This window comes from Trichomycterus rosablanca, chromosome 7, assembly GCF_030014385.1.
Source record: "Trichomycterus rosablanca isolate fTriRos1 chromosome 7, fTriRos1.hap1, whole genome shotgun sequence".
In the NCBI taxonomy this organism is placed as follows: Eukaryota; Metazoa; Chordata; class Actinopteri; order Siluriformes; family Trichomycteridae; genus Trichomycterus; species Trichomycterus rosablanca.
This window is the reverse complement of record NC_085994.1, coordinates 10748248-10769629: the sequence shown is the minus strand read 5'-3', so window position 1 is coordinate 10769629 and position 21382 is coordinate 10748248. Positions and strand designations below refer to the sequence as shown.

At 39.1% G+C, this 21382-nt stretch overlaps 2 protein-coding genes across 3 annotated transcripts in view; both read right to left on the bottom strand.

The window, feature by feature from the left end:
- The window catches only part of slc16a4 (solute carrier family 16 member 4), a 31467-nt gene extending 27008 nt beyond the window's left edge, over positions 1 to 4459 (bottom strand). For both annotated transcript variants that reach the window (XM_062998970.1, XM_062998971.1), the window contains exons 1-2: positions 4267 to 4459; positions 3739 to 3869 (exon numbers count right to left, since the gene is read on the bottom strand). In XM_062998970.1, coding sequence (XP_062855040.1) covers positions 3739 to 3761 — 23 coding nt within the window. In that variant the 5' untranslated portion in view covers positions 3762 to 3869; positions 4267 to 4459. The remainder of the gene's footprint in view (positions 1 to 3738; positions 3870 to 4266) is intronic.
- An 11909-nt stretch (positions 4460 to 16368) lies between these two features.
- lamtor5 (late endosomal/lysosomal adaptor, MAPK and MTOR activator 5) lies at positions 16369 to 20426 on the bottom strand. Its single transcript, XM_062998360.1, has 4 exons — positions 20291 to 20426; positions 20134 to 20195; positions 17632 to 17749; positions 16369 to 16693 (listed from the first exon to the last, which is right to left on the bottom strand). Exons 1-4 carry the CDS (start codon positions 20323 to 20325, stop codon positions 16633 to 16635), a joined length of 276 nt encoding a protein of 91 aa, XP_062854430.1. The 5' UTR covers positions 20326 to 20426; the 3' UTR covers positions 16369 to 16632.
- Positions 20427 to 21382: the final 956 nt, after the last annotated feature.

The window sequence follows — 21382 nt, the reverse complement described above, 5'->3', positions numbered from 1 at the left end:
TTTGACCACTGCCAATACTGATTGATCCAGTAACCTCAATTGGAAAGCTGCTGTTATGCAGTATCTGACATGCTAAGAGGCCAACAACAAATCTGCTTAATGGATTAGAGAACAATGAACTGCTCCTGTGTTTTAAGCAATTTTTTGCACATGTGCTTTTAGCTGCATGCCCTGAAGTGTGTGTGTGTGTGTGTTTGTATGTGTAAAGAATAGGAAAGTCACTGCTGTGAGCTACAGCTCTCCTTAAACTACATTGCAACACCCACATGTAATTTACAGTTAAAAGTACACCTGACTTTACAGACATTTAGTTCTTTAAAGACATTCTATTTGGATTGCCACTTGGGTCAAATTTATTAACATAGAACAAAAGTCAAATTTTAACACTTAAAAGCAGGTTTAGTGATGCATGAAGCTCCAGCTTAAATAGCAATGCGTGCTCTCCGGAGCTTTAGCCAGTCACCTCTGAGCTTTAAATTATTACAGAATAACACGCTTTCCATAAATAAATAAGCTAGTAGAATTTAATTAAAACTAGCCCCCTGCTAGGACTTTTGTCACGTCTCTGCTGGTGTGACAGTTTGGTTAACATGACCTACATTTAACTGCAGTTATCAAGATATTTTCTGAACATTTGGCTTAATGACAGGGGTAAAGATATAATAACATAAACAGATACTCATATACAAATTCCATTCATTCTGTAAACACTACAAGTTTATTAGTTAGTAGCAGTGTAATAGTTAGCAAATAGCAATAACTGCCAATGTAAAACAAAAGGGTGTGTCCCAAATAACAAAGTGATGTGTAAATACAATAAAAACATGGTCAAGTCAGAAACTTTACCCATCACCTTAAATTGCAAAGAGTACATGGGTAGATTTAAGCTGAAAAAGGTATATTTATAACAATATAGCATTATGTCTGCTTTATAAATGCGATTGCTGGCCATCATGTTCTAATATGTTGTTATTAAGCTTTCCTGACACCCAAATAGTACATTCCTTCATTTTCAATTATTAATTTCTTTTTATTTAATTTTTATCAACCACTTTTATCAACCCTGGTCATGGTTGCGTTCTGGCTCCACTTAGAAATGCAGGAATACCCTGCCATGTGGGCAGTGGCAGCTTTATGGTACTGAAGTAATAATCAGAAGGTCACTGACTTAAGCCCCACATCTGCTCAGCCCCACATTTTACCACTGTTGGGCCCTTAAGCAAGGCCCTTAATCTTTAATTGCTTAGAATGTTTGAAACACAATTGTAAGTTGCTGCTGTAAATGTAAACGTACACAAATAGCAATTTATTGCAGGGCGTCGCCCAAACCCAATCCTCAGATGTATCCAATTACGTCAGTGTGTAGATGGTCACTCAGCTGATAACACCGCTGGGATTCAAACCCAGGTGTCAGCAGTGGTGGGCCAGCGTAATAGACTGCTGTGCCACCCAAGCCCTGTGCACACAATTATCATTTAGTAAATACACAAATAATTAATGCAATTCCATCATCAAATCCTGTCTCTAGACTGACGCTACCCGGTACAGTTTAAAGTTATAGTTAAAGCACCACCTCTTCTGAACTTCAGCAATTAAACAGCAATGCAAATTTGTGGAGAAAAGTTTGACTAATTTGTATTTAACAAACAATTTTCTCTGGTTTTGCTTGCATATTTTATTTATGCTCCATTAAGATAATGTCATTTTGCCAAACCCCTGTTATGCAATCTGTATTTCTTTAACAAAAACCTGTTTGACCAAGCTTAGCTTAGGTGGTGCAGAAATTGTTTTTCTTTATTGAAAGGATACGACCAATCATAATTTTACATTGAGTTTTAATACCAGAGTCTTAAATTGAATCCCTGTCATTTATCACACATTTATTAAATAAATTTAACTGCATTTATTGAATCAATCCAATTGCATTTAATTGAGATTGCACTGGTCTAAGGGGATGAACAATTAATTTATTAAACAGCACCAAGTATATTAAAATATACCATTATAAACATAATTATAAACTTTGCAGGGATCCCAACAACTTTTAATAATTTTAATATTCAGTGTGCTTGCTATAAAGTAGTGGAGCTCAAAGAGTGATGTCAGTCACAAGCTAAAACAACATACAGTTGTTGTAAGGTATTTGGTATATCAAGCAGTACTGATTCATGTGACCCTAAACCAGGGGCGTCAAACTCACGGCCCGCGGGCCAGATCTGGCCCGCCGCGTCATTTGATCCGGCCCGCGAGAGCTTAAACGACTTTGTGATGGTTCGAGTCGTTTTGGCCCCAAATGCATGCCATATTACAGAGACGCGCTTATAATTTAATGCGCTCCTGCGCCTTTAAGAGACAACGCGACATCGTAGTCATGGCAACTAACTTTAACCTTCGCTAAGAAGCCATGTGACTGTTACGGCAAAAGAACGCGGGGTAGCGTAGTCAGTAATGTAAACAATAATAAATAAATACAAAGAATTATATTGCAATATAATACCCAAGCATTGTCTGTAAGTAGTGGCGTTTATATTCTCAGTTGTTAGTAAATGTTTAGTGAGTATATCACAGCGTTTTAGTTACAAATTTACCGTAATTAAATACTGTTGTTACGTTACTATAGCAATTAGTATCTTTACACACAATTTTAACTCGTTATTTTACATTTGGTTAAATCTCATATTGTACCAGATGTAACACTTGACTACAGCTGTGTGCTTTTACTGTATTAAGTTCTTTATTGTTTTTATTGTTTGTATTTTTACTTAATTTTGATGCACACAGCTGGGGAGCAAATAAACCGACTGTATTCTGAAGGGAGCTGTCTGTCTGTCTGTCTGTCTAGCTGAGAAAGGGGGATAAACTGTTAGTGAGGGCAGAATGATTGTCTTAAAAATACACTGTAAAATCCTAAATAAACTGCATCTTTCAAAATACATGCTGATTTTGTGACCTACAAAGTGACACATCCCGCCAGTAGATGATGTTACACATACAGTATTTACACATGATCCTAAAATGTACAAAAAGATAAGTAAGAAAATTAAGCATGAGGAGGAAATTTAATGAAAGTGAAAACAAGTGCTTCAGGAAGAGAAACCGGTGCGTCTCTTGTGTTATGAGGCCGTGTCTGTGGTAAAGGAGGACAATATAAATGCAGAATTCAGCCTCCAAGAAAAACAGCAATGTGACTGCAATCACAGCAGGATACGTTACAATCGGCCCTTTGAGGGCCACCATAATGCTGATGTGGCCCTCGGTGAAAATGAGTTTGACACCCCTGCCCTAAACTATGGCCTATGCAATTTGAATCATTATAGAAGTGATTTATAGAACTATTAAAAACTATTTTAGTAAAATAAAGTTAATCCATTTAGCTACATGCAACTCACTCACTTCCCTCCACAGACTTAAAAAGTTGCCAATGTAAAATCCTGAGGCAAATATTTCCTAATTTGCCCTTATTTCAGTATCAGAACAATCCTGCTAACAAACTACAAAGAGACTCTGATCTATCACAGTGTGCTCTCAGGTCAACACTTTGAACACATTACATCAGACACAATCAATATTTCCAAACCCAGCTATCCAACAAGTACAGGTCATTCATTACATCAATGCCTTTAGTCTAAGGTTGCATAATTTACTATAAAATGCACACATGAAAGAAATAAAAAATTTTTTATTATGAAATGCAAACCCCACCCATATGTGCTGGTACAGTAATATTTACAACCTTACCTATTATGCTCTTTGGGTAACATATTTGATGATTTGACAGGAGGGTAATAAGGACACTTTGTAGATCCTAGTTTCTTAAAGACATCCTGCTGATCTACCTGGAAGGCCTTAGTCTTGTGTACCTGTTAAACCTAAAAACAAGTGACACAAAATTGACACCTTTATTAAAAATACAAATGGAAATGTTAGTTTTACATGTGTAGGATTGACACCACCTTTGGCTATTTTTCAGTCAGTTCTATGCCAAACAATTTCAGTGTAAAATAAACTTTCAGACTGTGTGCATTTTAATAACAACTCCAAAAATGTCCACAAACAAGCACAAATTTTGAACAGATTATTGCAGGTGCACTTTCTGTCTTGTTTTTTAGCACTTTTAAAGCTGTTGTAATCTTTTCTAGAAGAGAAACTATTTCCAGACAAGAATGTACAACAATGGCTGGTTCAGAAGTCTGTGATAAACACAGTGAAACTTGTGTCTTGTCCTTGGGAGAGAACCCGAAGAAGAAAAACAAAAGCTTGGCTTACCTAGTTCTATGCCATCCAGTTGGAGCAGACTCTGCTAGAATTACCAAACATTTGCCTTTTGTCAATTATTTTATAGTATTGGATTTTTAAATTAGTAACCCAATTTCTATTAATTTTATAAATCTACTATGTACATTTTTAAAAGATAATAGCTAGTGCGCTGCAAGTTAAAACCAGATTGCTGTAGCTTGCAACTCTCCAGAAGGTGCAGGTAATGGAGCTCTCATCTCTGTGCTGCAGTGAAATGCAGACTGTATGGCCATACTGCAGTGAACCATGGCTTTCCCTGAGGGACAAGGGGAGGGAGGGAGGTGGAGCAGGAGGCTGTATTACAGTATCAGAAGAAGTGATTTGTCTTATCAGCTCACTGCACTGCTGGCCTGTGTGTGGAGGTGAAGAGCAGTGTACAAGAACTCTGACTTGTGTTTGGGCCATTTTAAAGTACAGTGAATAATCTACACACCCCTGTACAAATAGCAGGTTTTGAGATTTTAAAAAATTAGAATAATTTCAGAATTATATTTATACTTAATGTGACTTGTGCAGTTTGATATCTCAAGAGAAAAAAAAAAAAAAAAAAAAGTACACCCTCTTATAATTAGAAATGTGGCTACATTTAGAATTAACCAATCACGTTAAATGTTAAATTATAGTCAGTGAAACCTGCCATCAGTTTTAGTGACTGATAAACCTCATACATAAGTTCAGTTCTCCTATACGATTTTTCTGATATTTACTTAGTTGCATTTTAGAGCAAAAGCCATGGTCCACAAAGGGTCCAAAAAATTTCAAAGCCCTTACATATACACCATGGAACACAGTGACAAGATCATCAACAAGTAAATAAAATAAGGCACAACAATGACGTTGCCAAGAGTTAAACATCACTCCAAAATTGATGAAAAGTTGATCGAAACTCTTTGATCAAATTCTTTACACAAAATGTGTAAAATGTCTAAAAGTCAGAATACTTTACAAATCCACTATACTTATAAATATGTGGAATAAGTAGGTAATTATGTAAGTGACACAATTATAGAAAAAATGAGATTAGTGAAATAACTGTGACAATTCAGTTTCAATTCAGGACCTGTTATTGCCCTGCATCCCACATTTAGGCAACCTGACAGAGAGAATTTAATGACAGGCAGTCAATAAAGCCATACTCTGTTTGATACCATACCAGCATTCATTCAGCAGCACCCAAAACATTTATTCTCTTTAATGATACACAAAAGCTCACCTAAAAGCATGCTGTTTTACTACAAATAATAGTAGCTTATTCTGTACTTAGTAAGCTATTTGTTTATTTATTGTACGTAGATCTTGAATCTGTAGCTTAATTTACAGTTCAGACATTTTAGATGATAAAGATCAGAGTAATTATCAGATGCCTAAGAGTAGAATAATAATTGGTATTATTATTAATGTTTTAGAGCTCAAAGAAACAGAAGTGCAAATATAAATAACATGTTCAAATAAAGAATAACCAAATTGCCATTTGAGAATTACGAGTTGCCATTGATGATAACCAAATAAATGCAATAGCCATAACATAAACATATAAACTGTCTGCAAATAGAATAACAACTCTTTATTTATTTAACTTTATTTAAAACGTAAGGGTAAAAGTTATAATGTTAAATGAAATATTTAATAAAAGTCATAATATTTCTACCATTTAAATGATCAAAATAAAAGGTCAAGATAAATATACTGTAGGTTGGCCGAAACATTTGTTGAAATCTTTCAAATATTTAAATAGTGTAAATAGTGAGACACTCTACTTCTAACTAAATATATAAAATATAATATATTATAATAATATAATATAAAATATCCTTTTGTCTTTCAGAAATCTTAGATTCCACCATCTTGTTCTTGAACCATTTTAAAAGTACACATGGAAGTGGATGATTTTCTATTCACATTCTGTCATTGGGTGCCTGTGGCTTGGGCATTAACCAAATAAACTGGTTGACAGAAAACCAGATGATATCCTCTTGTGGGCTTGCCAAAAAAGGTACCACACCACGATGCCTTCATTTAATCATGTACATAGACTTCATGTCGACTGTACAAGGTACATGTACCATCAGTATTCCAAAATTATTGCCATTCTTGGCTTATGGATGTGGTAATCAGCTTAAGGTCATATAAAATGAGTGTACACAGCTAGAACATGCAGAATCTTTCACAGGCCTTTAATGAGAATAGAAAAAAAACAGGTTTCCAGGACCCATGTTGCTCTGCAACACCTACTATAAACTGTAAAAGTGAGCTGTTGAAATATTGACTGATTGACTGAGATTTTTTAAATGTTTATAATGGCTTTGTTACTTTTTCTCCTCAAACCTGAAAAGCTCCTTTAGTTTGACGATGATTTTTAAACCAATGTAAAATTTTTATAAGGAAACTAGGTGCAATTTAATGAATCTTGTTGAAGGTAGGGAGCAAGTAGCGAGAGATGAAAGTGTTTGTGCGCTGACGTGATGAAATCAAGGAGAAAAAATAAATGAATCTGAGTGGATTTGGCAACACGAATAGCATGGATTGTTCTGTAGTGAGCTGGAGGTTAATAAATATTTTTGCAATGTTGGTGTTTTGTTGTTATGTTTTGTAGAGAACGATCAGGTCAGAAATACTGTAAAACGTGTGTGTGCCGGTGTATTCTGATATAAACTATATTATCCCCGTCCCACCGGTTTACACTCCTGTCCAGCGTTTCCCCTCACACCGTATCCTGCGTTCTCATTGGCTGTTCGACATGTCACTCACTGCCAGTCGCACATCTGAGATCAGATATCTGACATGCTAGACGAGCGCTCGGCGAGCCGGTCGGATCGAGTTGTTGGATAGTTCACACTTAGCGATCGAGAGCCGAGTTTTGATCGCCGAGTTGCTCCTGAGCCGGCAAATCTAGCGCCGACCAGTCGCCGAGCGAAAATCAGGGCAAGAATCCTGTAGTGTGAACCAGGCATAACGCAGCAACATGCACTAGGCACACGGTATCGGATGTTTAGTATCGGAGCCTCGTTTGCGAGTACGAGTACAAGTTAATGAGCGCGGTATCGGGCCAATACCCGATACCAGTATCGGTACTCATGCATCTCTAGTTGAAGGTATATAATTTTCTTTATATAATTGATTTATTACACCTGTTGGTAATTGTTGTAGCTGAAACACATGAATTCAACAATTAGAAAGGATGTCCAAATACTTTAGTCCATACAGTGTGAATAGTTAGATTCAGGTCTGAGGAACGTGAACGTCAGTCAGTAGACACTGCCTACACACACTGTCCACATAAGGCCAGACATTGACTACGCCAAGAGGAACCCAGGAACCACTGCACGAGCTTAAGGTCGCACAACAGCTCTGGCAGCAGTCAGTGTATCATCGGCTATCACATGGAGGTTTGTGCAACCCCTCATAGATATGCTCCACTTTCCCTCGACCATCAGACATCATGGTCATGGTCAGACATCAGATATCAAACCAGACTCTATTACTCTGTCACTCGTGCTCAGTTTGAACATGCTCTCATCTGTGAAAAGAACAGGGTGCCACTGGCAGACCTGCCAATTCTGGTGTTCTCTGGTAAAGGTCAATTGAGCTGCATGGTGGTGGGCTGTAAGCACAGGTCCCACTAGATGACATCAAGCCCTTATGCCATCCTACCCCCCGACAGTTTGGTTAGAAGCTTGCAAACCAGTAGCCACTGGAGGTTATTTTGTAAGGCTCTAGCAGTGCGCCTCCTGTTCCTCCCTGGTCAAAGGTGTAGATGCTGGTCCTGCTGCTGAGTTGATGCCCTTCTACGGCCTTGTCCAGCTCTTCTCATGTATCGCCCTGTGTATCTCTTGCTGTTGCCCCTTCACTGCACCTGTCAGTTTTTTTCCCACATAAGCAGGTAAAATTTAATCACAGTCACGTATGCTTCCTAACAGGACAGATTGATATCCCTGAATTTTACCTGACGATGTTATACTGTGATCCTTCTTGAGCATTGCCAATTCACTGTATTTTTACAAAAAACATTGAATATAATACATTATTTGTAATATATTTAAATGCTTCCATTACAAAAACAAAATGTGTTTTTTAGTTTTCCGACCAATAAATTCATCTTGGGTTGTAAAATAGTAAAAGTACAAAAGTAAAAGTGGTTTATATTACTCCGATACATCCTAAAAAATCAGTGTTTAAAAAGGCATGGAAGTGTAACATCTTCAAACACGCTCTTTGTCCATGGTTATATAGGTTCATTGGAATTGATCGGGTGGCACGGTGGCTCAGTAGGTAGCACTGTCACCTCACAGCAATAAGGTCCTGGGTTCGATCCCCAGGTGGGGTGGTCCAGGTCCTTTCTGTGTGGAGTTTGCATGTTCTCCCCGTGTCTGTGTGGGTTTCCTTCCCCAAGTCCAAAGACATGCAGGTGAGGTGAATTGGAGATACTAAATTGTCCATGACTGTGTTCAATATAACCTTGTGACCTGATGAACATTGTGCAACCAGTAACTACAATTTCTGTCATGAATGTAACCAAAGTGTGTACACAAACAAACAAACATTGGAATCAATCAAAACAACAAATTGAACTCTTAAAAGAATTAATCATTTATTACATTTATTTATGATTTCTCACTAAATCTTTATTTTATTACTTATAGAGTCAAATTTGACATACACATGTAGGGGAGTTGTATCTTATAGCAGTCTTTTTTATTAGTTTTGCAACTGATGACATAAAAAATATACATAATTTATTACTGTTTCAGGTTTCTCACTTTCATTTTCATGTGTATATACAGTGTATCACAAAAGTGAGTACACCCCTCACATTTCTGCAGATAATTAAGTATATCTTTTCATGGGACAACACTGACAAAATGACACTTTGACGCAATGAAAAGTAGTCTGTGTGCAGATTATATAACAGTGTAAATTTATTCTTCCCTCAAAATAACTCAATATACAGCCATTAATGTCTAAACCACCGGCAACAAAAGTGAGTACACCCCTAAGAGACTACACCCCTAAATGTCCAAATTGAGCACTGCTTGTCATTTTCCCTCCAAAATGTCATGTGACTCGTTAGTGTTACTAGGTCTCAGGTGTGCATAGGGAGCAGGTGTGTTCAATTTAGTAGTACAGCTCTCACACTCTCTCATACTGGTCACTGAAAGTTCCAACATGGCACCTCATGGCAAAGAACTCTCTGAGGATCTTAAAAGACGAATTGTTGTGCTACATGAAGATGGCCAAGGCTACAAGAAGATTGCCAACACCCTGAAACTGAGCTGCAGCACAGTGGCCAAGATCATCCAGCGTTTTAAAAGAGCAGGGTCCACTCAGAACAGACCTCGCGTTGGTCGTCCAAAGAAGCTGAGTGCACGTGCTCAGCGTCACATCCAACTGCTGTCTTTGAAAGATAGGCGCAGGAGTGCTGTCAGCATTGCTGCAGAGATTGAAAAGGTGGGGGGTCAGCCTGTCAGTGCTCAGACCATACGCCGCACACTACATCAAATTGGTCTGCATGGCTGTCACCCCAGAAGGAAGCCTCTTCTGAAGTCTCTACACAAGAAAGCCCGCAAACAGTTTGCTGAAGACATGTCAACAAAGGACATGGATTACTGGAACCATGTCCTATGGTCTGATGAGACCAAGATTAATTTGTTTGGTTCAGATGGTCTCAAGCATGTGTGGCGGCAATCAGGTGAGGAGTACAAAGATAAGTGTGTCATGCCTACAGTCAAGCATGGTGGTGGGAATGCCATGGTCTGGGGCTGCATGAGTCCACATGAACTCCAATATGTACTGTGAAATACTGAAGCAGAGCATGATCCCCTCCCTCCGGAAACTGGGTCGCAGGGCAGTGTTCCAGCATGATAATGACCCCAAACACACCTCTAAGACGACCACTGCTTTATTGAAGAGGCTGAGGGTAAAGGTGATGGACTGGCCAAGCATGTCTCCAGACCTAAACCCAATAGAACATCTTTGGGGCATCCTCAAGCGGAAGGTGGAGGAGCGCAAAGTCTTGAATATCCGCAAGCTCCGTGATGTCGTCATGGAGGAGTGGAAAAGCATTCCAGTGGCAACCTGTGAAGCTCTGGTAAACTCCATGCCCAGGAGAGTTAAGGCAGTTCTGGGAAATAATGGTGGCCACACAAAATATTGACACTTCAGGAACTTTCACTTAGGGGTGTACTCACTTTTGTTGCCGGTGGTTTAGACATTAATGGCTGTATATTGAGTTATTTTGAGGGAAGAATAAATTTACACTGTTATATAAGCTGCACACAGACTACTTTTCATTGTGTCAAAGTGTCATTTTGTCAGTGTTGTCCCATGAAAAGATATACTTAAATATCTGCAGAAATGTGAGGGGTGTACTCACTTTTGTGATACACTGTATGTGTGTGTGTGTGTATATATATACAGTGTATCACAAAAGTGAGTACACCCCTCACATTTCTGCAAATATTTCATTATATCTTTTCATGGGACAACACTATAGACATGAAACTTGGATATAACTTAGAGTAGTCAGTGTACAGCTTGTATAGCAGTGTAGATTTACTGTCTTCTGAAAAGAACTCAACACACAGCCATTAATGTCTAAATAGCTGGCAACATAAGTGAGTACACCCCACAGTGAACATGTCCAAATTGTGCCCAAATGTGTCGTTGTCCCTCCCTGGTGTCATGTGTCAAGGTCCCAGGTGTAAATGGGGAGCAGGGCTGTTAAATTTGGTGTTTTGGGTACAATTCTCTCATACTGGCCACTGGATATTCAACATGGCACCTCATGGCAAAGAACTCTCTGAAGATGTGAGAAATAGAATTGTTGCTCTCCACAAAGATGGCCTGGGCTATAAGAAGATTGCTAACACCCTGAAACTGAGCTACAGCATGGTGGCCAAGGTCATACAACGGTTTTCCAGGACAGGTTCCACTCGGAACAGGCTTCGCCAGGATCGACCAAAGAAATTGAGTCCATGTGTTCGGCGTCATATCCAGAGGTTGGCTTTAAAAAATAGACACATGAGTGCTGCCAGCATTGCTGCAGAGGTTGAAGACGTGGGAGGTCAGCCTGTCAGTGCTCAGACCATACGCCGCACACTGCATCAACTCGGTCTGCATGGTCGTCATCCCAGAAGGAAGCTGACGCACAAGAAAGCCCGCAAACAGTTTGCTGAAGACAAGCAGTCCAAGAACATGGATTACTGGAATGCCCTGTGGTCTGACGAGACCAAGATAAACTTGTTTGGCTCAGATGGTGTCCAGCATGTGTGGCGGTGCCCTGGTGAGAAGTACCAAGACAACTGTATCTTGCCTACAGTCAAGCATGGTGGTGGTAGCATCATGGTATTGGGCTGCATGAGTGTTGCTGGCACTGGGGAGCTGCAGTTCATTGAGGGAAACATGAATTCCAACATGTACTGTGACATTCTGAAACAGAGCATGATCCCCTCCCTTCGAAAACTCATGGCAGTTTTCCAACAGGATAACGACCCCAAACACAACCTCCAAGATGACAACTGCCTTGCTGAGGAAGCTGAAGGTAAAGGTGATGGACTAAACCCAATTGAGCACCTGTGGCACATCCTCAAGTGGAAGGTGGAGGAGTTCAAGGTGTCTAACATCCACCAGCTCCGTGATGTCATCATGGAGGAGTGGAAGAGGATTCCAGTAGCAACCTGTGCAGCACTGGTGAATTCCATGCCCAGGAGGGTTAAGGCAGTGCTGGATAATAATGGTGGTCACACAAAATATTGACACTTTGGGCACAATTTGGACATGTTCACTGTGGGGTGTACTCACTTATGTTGCCAGCCATTTAGACATTAATGGCTGTGTGTTGAGTCATTTTCAGAAGACAGTAAATCTACACTGCTATACAAGTTGTACACTGACTACTCTAACTTATATCCAAGTTTTATTTCTATAGTGTTGTCCCATGAAAAGATATAATAAAATATTTGCAGAAATGTGAGGGGTGTACTCACTTTTGTGATACACTGTATATATATATATATATGTATATATATGCACCTCAACTCTCCTGTTTCCACAGGGTCAATATACACGGCCGGGCTGCTATAGCCAAACCTTTGGTCACTCGTGCCAATGCCAAACGTCGGTTTCAATGGTGCAAGGAGCGCAAATCTTGGGCTGTGGACAATGTGAAACATGTATTGTTCTCTGATGAGTCCACCTTTACTGTTTTCCCCACATCCGGGAGAGTTACGGTGTGGAGAAGCCCCAAAGAAGCGTACCACCCAGACTGTTGCATGCCCAGAGTGAAGCATGGGGGTGGATCAGTGATAGTTTGGGCTGCCATATCATGGCATTCCCTTGGCCCAATACTTGTGCTAGATGGGCGCGTCACTGCCAAGGAATACCGAACCATTCTGGAGGACCATGTGCATCCAATGGCGGTGCCGTGTATCAGGATGACAATGCACCAATACACACAGCAAGACTGGTGAAAGATTGGTTTGATGAACATGAAAGTGAAGTTGAACATCTCCCATGGCCTGCACAGTCACCAGATCTAAATATTATTGAGCCACTTTGGGGTGTTTTGGAGAAGCGAGTCAGGAAACGTTTTCCTCCACCAGCATCACGTAGTGACCTGGCCACTATCCTGCAAGAAGAATGGCTTAAAATCCCTCTGACCACTGTGCAGGACTTGTATATGTCATTTCCAAGACGAATTGACGCTGTATTGGCCGCAAAAGGAGGCCCTACACCATACTAATAAATTATTGTGGTCTAAAACCAGTTTCAGTTATTTTGTCCAACCCCTGTATATACACACATGAAAATGAAAGTGAGAAACCTGAAACAGTAATAAATTATGTATATTTTTTATTTCATCAGTTGCAAAACTAATAAAAAAAGACTGCATAATTTATAACTGTTTTCTCACTAAATGTTTCCTTTTATTATTTACAGTTAACGACAAATTTTACATGATGAAATTATAATAATTTGTGATAATCATAACATAATTTATTACTGTTTTTGGTTTTTCACTAAATTCTTCATTTTATTACTTATAGTTGAAGTCAAATTTTACATACACATTTAAGGGAGTTGTATCTTATAGCAGTCTTTAGATTTTTATTATTTTTGCAACTGATGAAATAAAAAATATACATACTTAGACTTAGATTATTAATTTGATGTAGAAAGTCTTAAAATGTCATTAACTTTGTTGTATGGCCTCCCAGCTTCTCAGTAATGACTTTGATTGACCACGAAGGGCCAGTTTGTCTTTAGTCATTAAAAAAAACAAGCAACAACGGTCTCTTGTCTAATTAACCTGTAAATGAACTCAAATTTATGGTTTGACAAAAACAATTTAGTTTTACCTATAAAGCATGTTGAATGAAAGTTTTGTCAGATAAAGAACAGCTACAATAATTAAACACAGTCCACAAAGACTGAGTGAAAACTTTTCAGTCAGGAATTTTATTTCCCACCTCATACCGGCACTAACAGGACAGGCGACTGAATGTTCCAAAATTTTCTTCCAAAACTTTTACACTTCACCCTCTTTTAATTTAACAACAACAAGCTACTTTAGTGCGGTGAATAAATAAAACGTTCGTCAGTAACACAAAACACGAAGGAAAAGCAGTGAAGCATGTCATTACCTGAGAGGATACAGCAGTGGGAACGGCAGACAGTGTTGAACACTCGCTGCTGAGGGATGCAGGTGCAGCTGCTGCCACTTCTCCTTTAAACAAATCTACAGACACACTTTGCGGTGCGCAAAACTCCTCCCGCACAGGTTCGGTCCCAAAATCATAAACCCCACCAATATCAGAGCCGACCATGACTGTTTATACAGACTTTATAGTGTTTTTTCTTGGGTTTGTTGTGTCACTTTTAAAGTTTTGACTCATGAGACGGCGGTGAGTCTCGAGCACGATCTTCATCGCGCTGAAACATGTGATCGAAGTCACGTGACTGGAATCCCAACGCATAACAGACCTGAAGCCCCCTGCAGCAGGTCAGCGCCTGAGTAAGTGCACCCTACATGATCTCACCATATGAGGGTCAGCAAGTTCCCTTAAGGAAGGATCTCGTGTTCTTAAGGGGGGCACAGAACAGGGTAAAATCTCTACACTAAATCTCTTACAACAAACCACACTTTATTTGTTGGGCTTAGGTGACTGCACCACACAGCACCATACACAAAGTTTGACCACCTAGATCTTACCACATTCTTTTGCAATTTGACAAACTAATGCTTGATTTTTCTCATTTCTAATTTTGTGGCAGTGTTTACATTGTTGTCTGAACATCATCAGTTTGAGTACTACTGCTGTAAGCCATCCATAGCCAGATGCCAGTAACTGATCATAGCACTCGTGTTCTTTGTTCTTTATCCAACCAGTCTTAGTGGTGTGTGAGCTTGCCTGTTATGATAAGGGCTGTAAACCTTTTCCTATCTTACGGCCTACTGGCCCGGACTGAAATGTTGTTGCAATCTTTCAGCCAGCACGCCTGGCCCATGGGGGGGATCTCCCTACACATTTGCCCTTAAGTCATTGCTGCTGGCCCATTCCAAGCAATAACACAAATTTTCAAACTTTGTTAATCAGTCTAATTTCACTAAACAGGTGTGAAAATGATAATTTAGTTTGGATATTTAATCTTTTTTACTATCTGCTTCATCCCAGGACCAACACTATAACAGGGCGCCAGTTAATTGCATAACGTTACAGGTGGGGCGGTCCGGGTCCTTTCTGTGTGGAGTTTGCATGTTCTCCCCGTGTCTGCGTGGGTTTACTCCGGGAGCTCCGGTTTCCTCCCACAGTCCAAAGACATATAACCTTGTGAACTGATGAATCTTGTGTAATGAATAACTACCGTTCCTGTCATGAATGTAACCAAAGTGTAAAACATGACGTTAAAATAATAAACAAACAAAAATAAATAAACAAACAAACACCTAGGGGCAATTTAGAGCAGCCAGTCCACCTAATGAAAAATTCTCGACAGGTGAATGAAAACTTTAGGTCCTATGAAAACTAGGTCCTATATAGCACCCACTTTACTAAATGTGCCACCATGCCACCCTTCAAATATTTATTGGTTCCAGTTTATTGAAGTAACATTATTAAACACTTTTTGAATGAACCTCATGTTGTTTTTGACCTGAAAGTAGAGCAAAGCATATATTTTTTTTTCTGTAAGAAAGGCCAAACGCATTACTAAACTAAATCTATTATGGTAGCACAAATTTACCACATCAATGAAACTGATATACATGCTATTTCAGAACTAATTTACTTTATTTTTCTTTTACTGTCTGTATTCAGGACAATAATTTATCATTAATTTGTTCTAACGTACTAACGGCTTTATCCTGATCACGTGGGTCCAGGGCCACTCAGAAACACTAAATTCTATGCAGCCACAAACCAATACGGTCAAGGGGAGATCATGCAAAACTCCTCTGTGTCCGAGCGTAAGGTAAAGAGTGACCCTAGACAGCTTCAGTTACGTACAACTGCTGCCACCATGTGACCAAACAGTGTCATTGCACCCAGAAAATATTTTAGCGTCTGACCATTTCTGCCATGGTCTGAGGATACTGATAAAAGCACTGAACCAAACATTATAAATAACACCAGGCTAAATATACATGCTGAAAGTTTATTGGTGTTGGTATTTAGTATAAACACCATTTTCTGATGAGCTGAGAAATGAATTTTTGGCTGACCAACCTGTTTGTATTTTGTAACTCTGACACCAGGAGAAACACATTTTAGAGTAGACAGACCAACTACTGGCATCTTCTTTGGGTTGGAAGGTGGGATGAAATTAGAATTGCTGAGAACATGCCAAAATTGTGACACGAACTGGAGCTCAGGCCAAACTTGTGACGCTCATGCCAAACTTGTGACACGAACTGGAGCTCCACAAACTGGAGCTGTTAGACAGCCATCCTGCTGCTGTGCCAACATGCCACCCTCAGTAGGCTATATCATCATAAAAATACTCAATAGTTGCAAGATAACATACACAAACACTGAAAATTTCAAACCACCTCTAATACTTCAGTAACTAACAAATGTATTCACTAATTAACCAAATTTATTGATTTAAACAAACATTAGATGTTTAATTTTACAATAATAACAAATGTTAGTATTCACATGTGCAATTCAGTGACCTTCTTCAAATAATATTAAAAGCAAATGAAAATATAACATTTAGTCAATATTGAAGCATATGGACCTCCTGCAAACCAAATGTAATGGGTTGTGATGTACAAAGTTACAGTTCACCATTAACAGCTTTAAGACCTGGCAAGTACGAAACACAGATCCAAACCCAGGTTCATGACACCATCTTGTGCACAGCTACTGTGATGGTTCCATGTGTTTTCACCAGCACATTTCTGCAAGACCAGACAAACAGGATTGTGTGTTACGTTTGTAGGGTCAGTTCAGCAAGCAATATTATGAGCTCGTATCAGTCTGAGCCAATAATTATACATCTGGACTGAATATTTTTGTAGGTTAAATAAGCAGCTTTCATTCGGTACACAGGTTATACAGATCGAACTATGTGAACATTGCATTCTAATTTGTGGATTCAGCACATTCAGCCCCACCAACTGCTAATGGATACATAACATTAAGCATACATTTTTTTTATACATGAACAGTATCTGTCTTCTAAAAAAAGCCATCTATGTTTGAATTTTTCACATTTAGCCCATAAATTCATAATAGTCTGCAACAGGAGCTCTTCGGTGAAAACATGGACTGACCTCAAGCCTGTGATGAATTTAAATGCCCACTGAATGCCCCATCTCCCTTAGCAAAAAAAAACTACCATATGGTTAAATATAAGTAAAGTAAGTAAGTTAGGTCCTTCTACTATAATTTAGTATGGTACCACTGACACAAAGTATTGGGATTTTAGACATTTGCTGCCATTAAGGCACCGTATTTCCCCAGGAATTCCATCTTTTTTTCCATGTCAGGCCTCATTGTGAACAAGCCACAACTGTGTGGCTTCATAGGCACTGTCTGCAGTCCAGACTGGTCTCGTATGGAAAATTGTGAAGAGGAAAATCAGACATCATTGACTCTGGACCCTGAAGTCTTGTATTGAAGTGATGCCATTTGTAAAACTAAAACAATTAGTCCCATCTGTTAAATAATGGATTTGGAAGTTGAAGTAACCACTTGTTAAATTAGTTGTGTTGAGCTATTTTAACTGTTCTTGTTTGATTGGTTTATTAACATCTAAAAATACATTTGGCTAATAAACCTAATTTGCACTGAGGATTGACTAATTTTGATTGCATTTGTATATGAAGCATCTTACCCGGAGTCACATTCAAGGCATACAGTTGGCAAGTCTGTAGGGTCTTTAGTTAGAGAAGCAGCTTGTTTGGCCAGAACAGACACGACTCCACCATGCTCATCAGACAAAGATCCACGACCTACAGCAATAAAGCACACAGGTTTTTAACACCAGTAATTATCCAAATCTACTGTCTAAACTACATTAAGTAGACATCTACAATACTTTACAATCTGTACATAAACTTACCTAGCATTGTCTTGAGCATACAGTGGGGCCAAAAAGTATTTAGTCAGCCACTGCAAGTTCTCCTACTTAGAAAGATGAGAGAGGTCTGTAATTTTCATCATAGCTACACTTCAACTATGACACATGAGACAAATGTGAAAAAAAAATCTAGGAAATCACATTGTAGGATTTTTAAAGAATTTATTTGTAAATTATGGTGGAAAATAAGTATTTGGTCAATAACAAACAAGCAAGATTTCTGGCTCTCACAGACCTGTAACTTCTTCTTTAAGAAGCTCTTCTGTCCTCCACCTGTTTGACCTCGTTATCTGTATAAAAGACACCTGTCCACAGCTTCAAACAGTCAGACTCCAAACTCAACCATGGCCAAGACCAAAGAGCTGTCAAAGGACACCAGGAAGAAAATTGTAGACCTGCACCAGGCTGGGAAGAGCAGGTTGGTGTGAATAAATCAACTGTGGGAGCAATTGTAAGAAAATGGAAGACATACAAGACCATTGATAATCTTCCTTGGGGTAAAGATCTCATCCCTTGGGGTCAAAATGATTATGAGAACGGTGAGCAAAAATCCCAGAACTACACGGAGGGACCTGATGAATGACCTGCAGAGAGCTGGGACCAAAGTACAAAGGCTACCATCAGTAACACACTACGCCGAGAGGGACTCAAATCCTGCAGTGCCAGGCGTGTCCCCCTGCTTAAGCCAGAACATGTCCAGGCCCGTCTGAAGTTTGCCAGAGAGCATATGGATGATCCAGAAGAGGATTGGGAGAATATCATGTGGTCAGATGAAACCAAAATGGAACTTTTTGGTAAAAACTCAACTCGTCGTTTTTGGAGGAAGAAGAATGCTGAGTTGCATCCCAAGAACACCATACCTACTGTGAAGCATGGGGGTGGAAACATCATGCTTTGGGGCTGTTTTTCTGCAAAGGGGACAGGACGACTGATCCGTGTTAAAGGAAGAATGAACGGGGCCATGTATCGTGAGATTTTAAGCCAAAACCTCCTTCCATCAGTGAGAGCATTGAAGATGGAACGTGGCTGGGTCTTCCAGCATGACAACGATCCCAAACACACCGCTCGGGCAAGGAAGGAGTGGCTCCGTAAAAAGCATTTCAAGGTCCTGGAGTGGCCTAGCCAGTCTCCAGACCTCAACCCCATAGAAAATTTGTGGAGTCCGTGTTGCCCAGCGACAGCCCCAAAACATCACTGCTCTAGAGGAGATCTGCATGGAGGAATGGGCCAAAATACCAGCTACAGTGTGTGCAAACCTGGTGAAGACTTACAGGAAACGTTTGACCTCTGTCATTGCCAACAAAGGTTATGTTACAAAGTATTGAGTTGAACTTTTGTTATTGACCAAATACTTATTTTCCACCATAATTTACAAATAAATTTTTTAAAAAATCCTACAGTGTGATTTCCTGGATTTTTTTCCTCATTTTGTCTCTCATAGTTGAAGTGTACCTATGATGAAAATTACAGACCTCTCTCATCTTTCTAAGTAGGACAACTTGCACAATCAGTGGCTGACTAAATACTTCTTGACCCCACTGTATATTTACTGGCCATTTTATTAGCTACACCTACCTCATACATATACTGTAAGAGTACATAATTACTGACAGTAGCCCATTTATTATGTTTGGATGGTGAACCGTTCTCAGCATGACAATGATACTAAAAAGATAATGACGTGTTGTACCGGTGTAACAGGTGCACCTCAGATTCAGTTACTGAAGGAGAATATTGCTCCAACCAAAACAAAAAAAGACAACTTTAACCTCTAAATGTACAGAGTATGTGTTCTTATTAAAGAATCCAGTAAGTCCAGTAAATCCCAACAACACTGCTACACCTCATACATTCATTTCAGTACAATGAACACTACCATGTCACTGCAGTGCTGAAAATGAACCATCATCACAAATAATAAAGTGAAGGTCACTTTTGATTAATGGATAAATGGGTCTGACAAAATAACTATCACACTGTGTATGCTTTACAGCCTTTTAATAAGGCTAAATAAAAAAAAATACATTTAAAAAAAATAGGTATGATGATTAAAGGTGGTAGTAGTCCCACATATTAGGTTAAATGTATGAAAATATACTTGTTAGGGTAACTTTTGAACTTAACTTGACTGCGAACTAGTAGAACATTGCATGTCAAATTAATAATTAAAAAATAAGTTTTTTTTTTACAACGTTACAAAACAACGTTGTTACAATCACCAAAAGTCTTTAATGTCGTGACCACTGAAATACTTACAGCCGAGATTATGTCCTTGTGCATCTGTACACAAAACACCAACTATAGCTGGATTTTTCATCCTAAAGAAACAATAATAAATAAACACATCAGTTATCCTCAAAACAAACCACAACACTACTAACTGATTACATACATCTGACCAAAACGATCTTACGTGTCGTCGAGGTGCTGCTCCAGGGTGGCTTCCATAATTACTGATAAACCAGGTGAAATAAATATAAAAACAGTAAATGTAGCATAAACAAGCTAACCACGATTAGCTTATGGGAAGTTTGCGCTAAAATCACATGATTTTTTTTTTTTTTCTACATGAGGCGGTTTACGCCACCTGCTGGACTGGAGTGTGAGTACCGCCTGTCTATACTGACGAGTCTACTCCAGATTTACAGTTTTTCGATTTGGTACATTTCTCACATCATCATTTACATTGGCATCACAACAAGTGCATTTCTCAAAACATTTAGTGCAAACAGCAAAACTCAATGAAATACCTGCAAGAGCACGTAGCTTGCTCAGAATTCTTTGTTTTTGCCTCAAAAGCAAATATTTATGTCAATCAACTTGTCAGTGCCATCAGAATGTCTAGTCTGTGTGTCATTGCCTATGAACAAGGCAGTCAAAATACTTAGTCATGTTGTCAGTGCAACAGTGTACACTGTAAGACAGACAACTGTTTGAAACACAATGAGAAATGCTATTATGATGTGCACAAGTGACAAGGAGATGTGGAGATTGAATGAACAGTTTTGAGAATTTTAATTCTGATCTGAGAAATGAACCAAATCGACTGAGAAAAACTGTAAAGAATAAAATGCTCTGTTTGTACAGTAAAATCATGGTTCGAATTTTAGAGATTTGTGCTGGCTGACCCTACTAACCCCCCCCCCCCCCCCCCCCCCCAATAAATAAATCAATGAATAAATAAATAAAATAAAAATGTTAGCATTGTTAGCATTCATCAATATGCAGTTGACACAATCCAGTTCAGAAACTCAGAGGGCAGTAAAGTGCATTAAACATGCTAGACCTATATATGCTATCGATCAATAGATCAATAGATCGATAGATAGACAGACAGATAGACAGACAGGCAGATAGATAGACATGCAGACAGACGACAGATAGATAGATAGATAGATAGATAGATAGATAGATAGATAGATAGACAGACAGCCAGCCAGACCAATAGATGGATAGACAGACAGACAGACAGATAGACAGACAGACAGACCAATAGATGGATAGA

Bases quoted from the DNA above. Each gene is read 5' to 3' on its own strand.
- lamtor5 (XM_062998360.1), bottom strand. From the start codon at position 20,325: ATGGAAGCCACCCTGGAGCAGCACCTCGACGACAC. The intron at 20,196-20,290 runs GTAAGATCGTTT...TTGTTTCTTTAG, and splicing joins GAGCAGCACCTCGACGACAC to GATGAAAAATCCAGCTATAG. The intron at 17,750-20,133 runs GTAAGTATTTCA...TTATTGCTGTAG, and splicing joins ACAAGGACATAATCTCGGCT to GTCGTGGATCTTTGTCTGAT.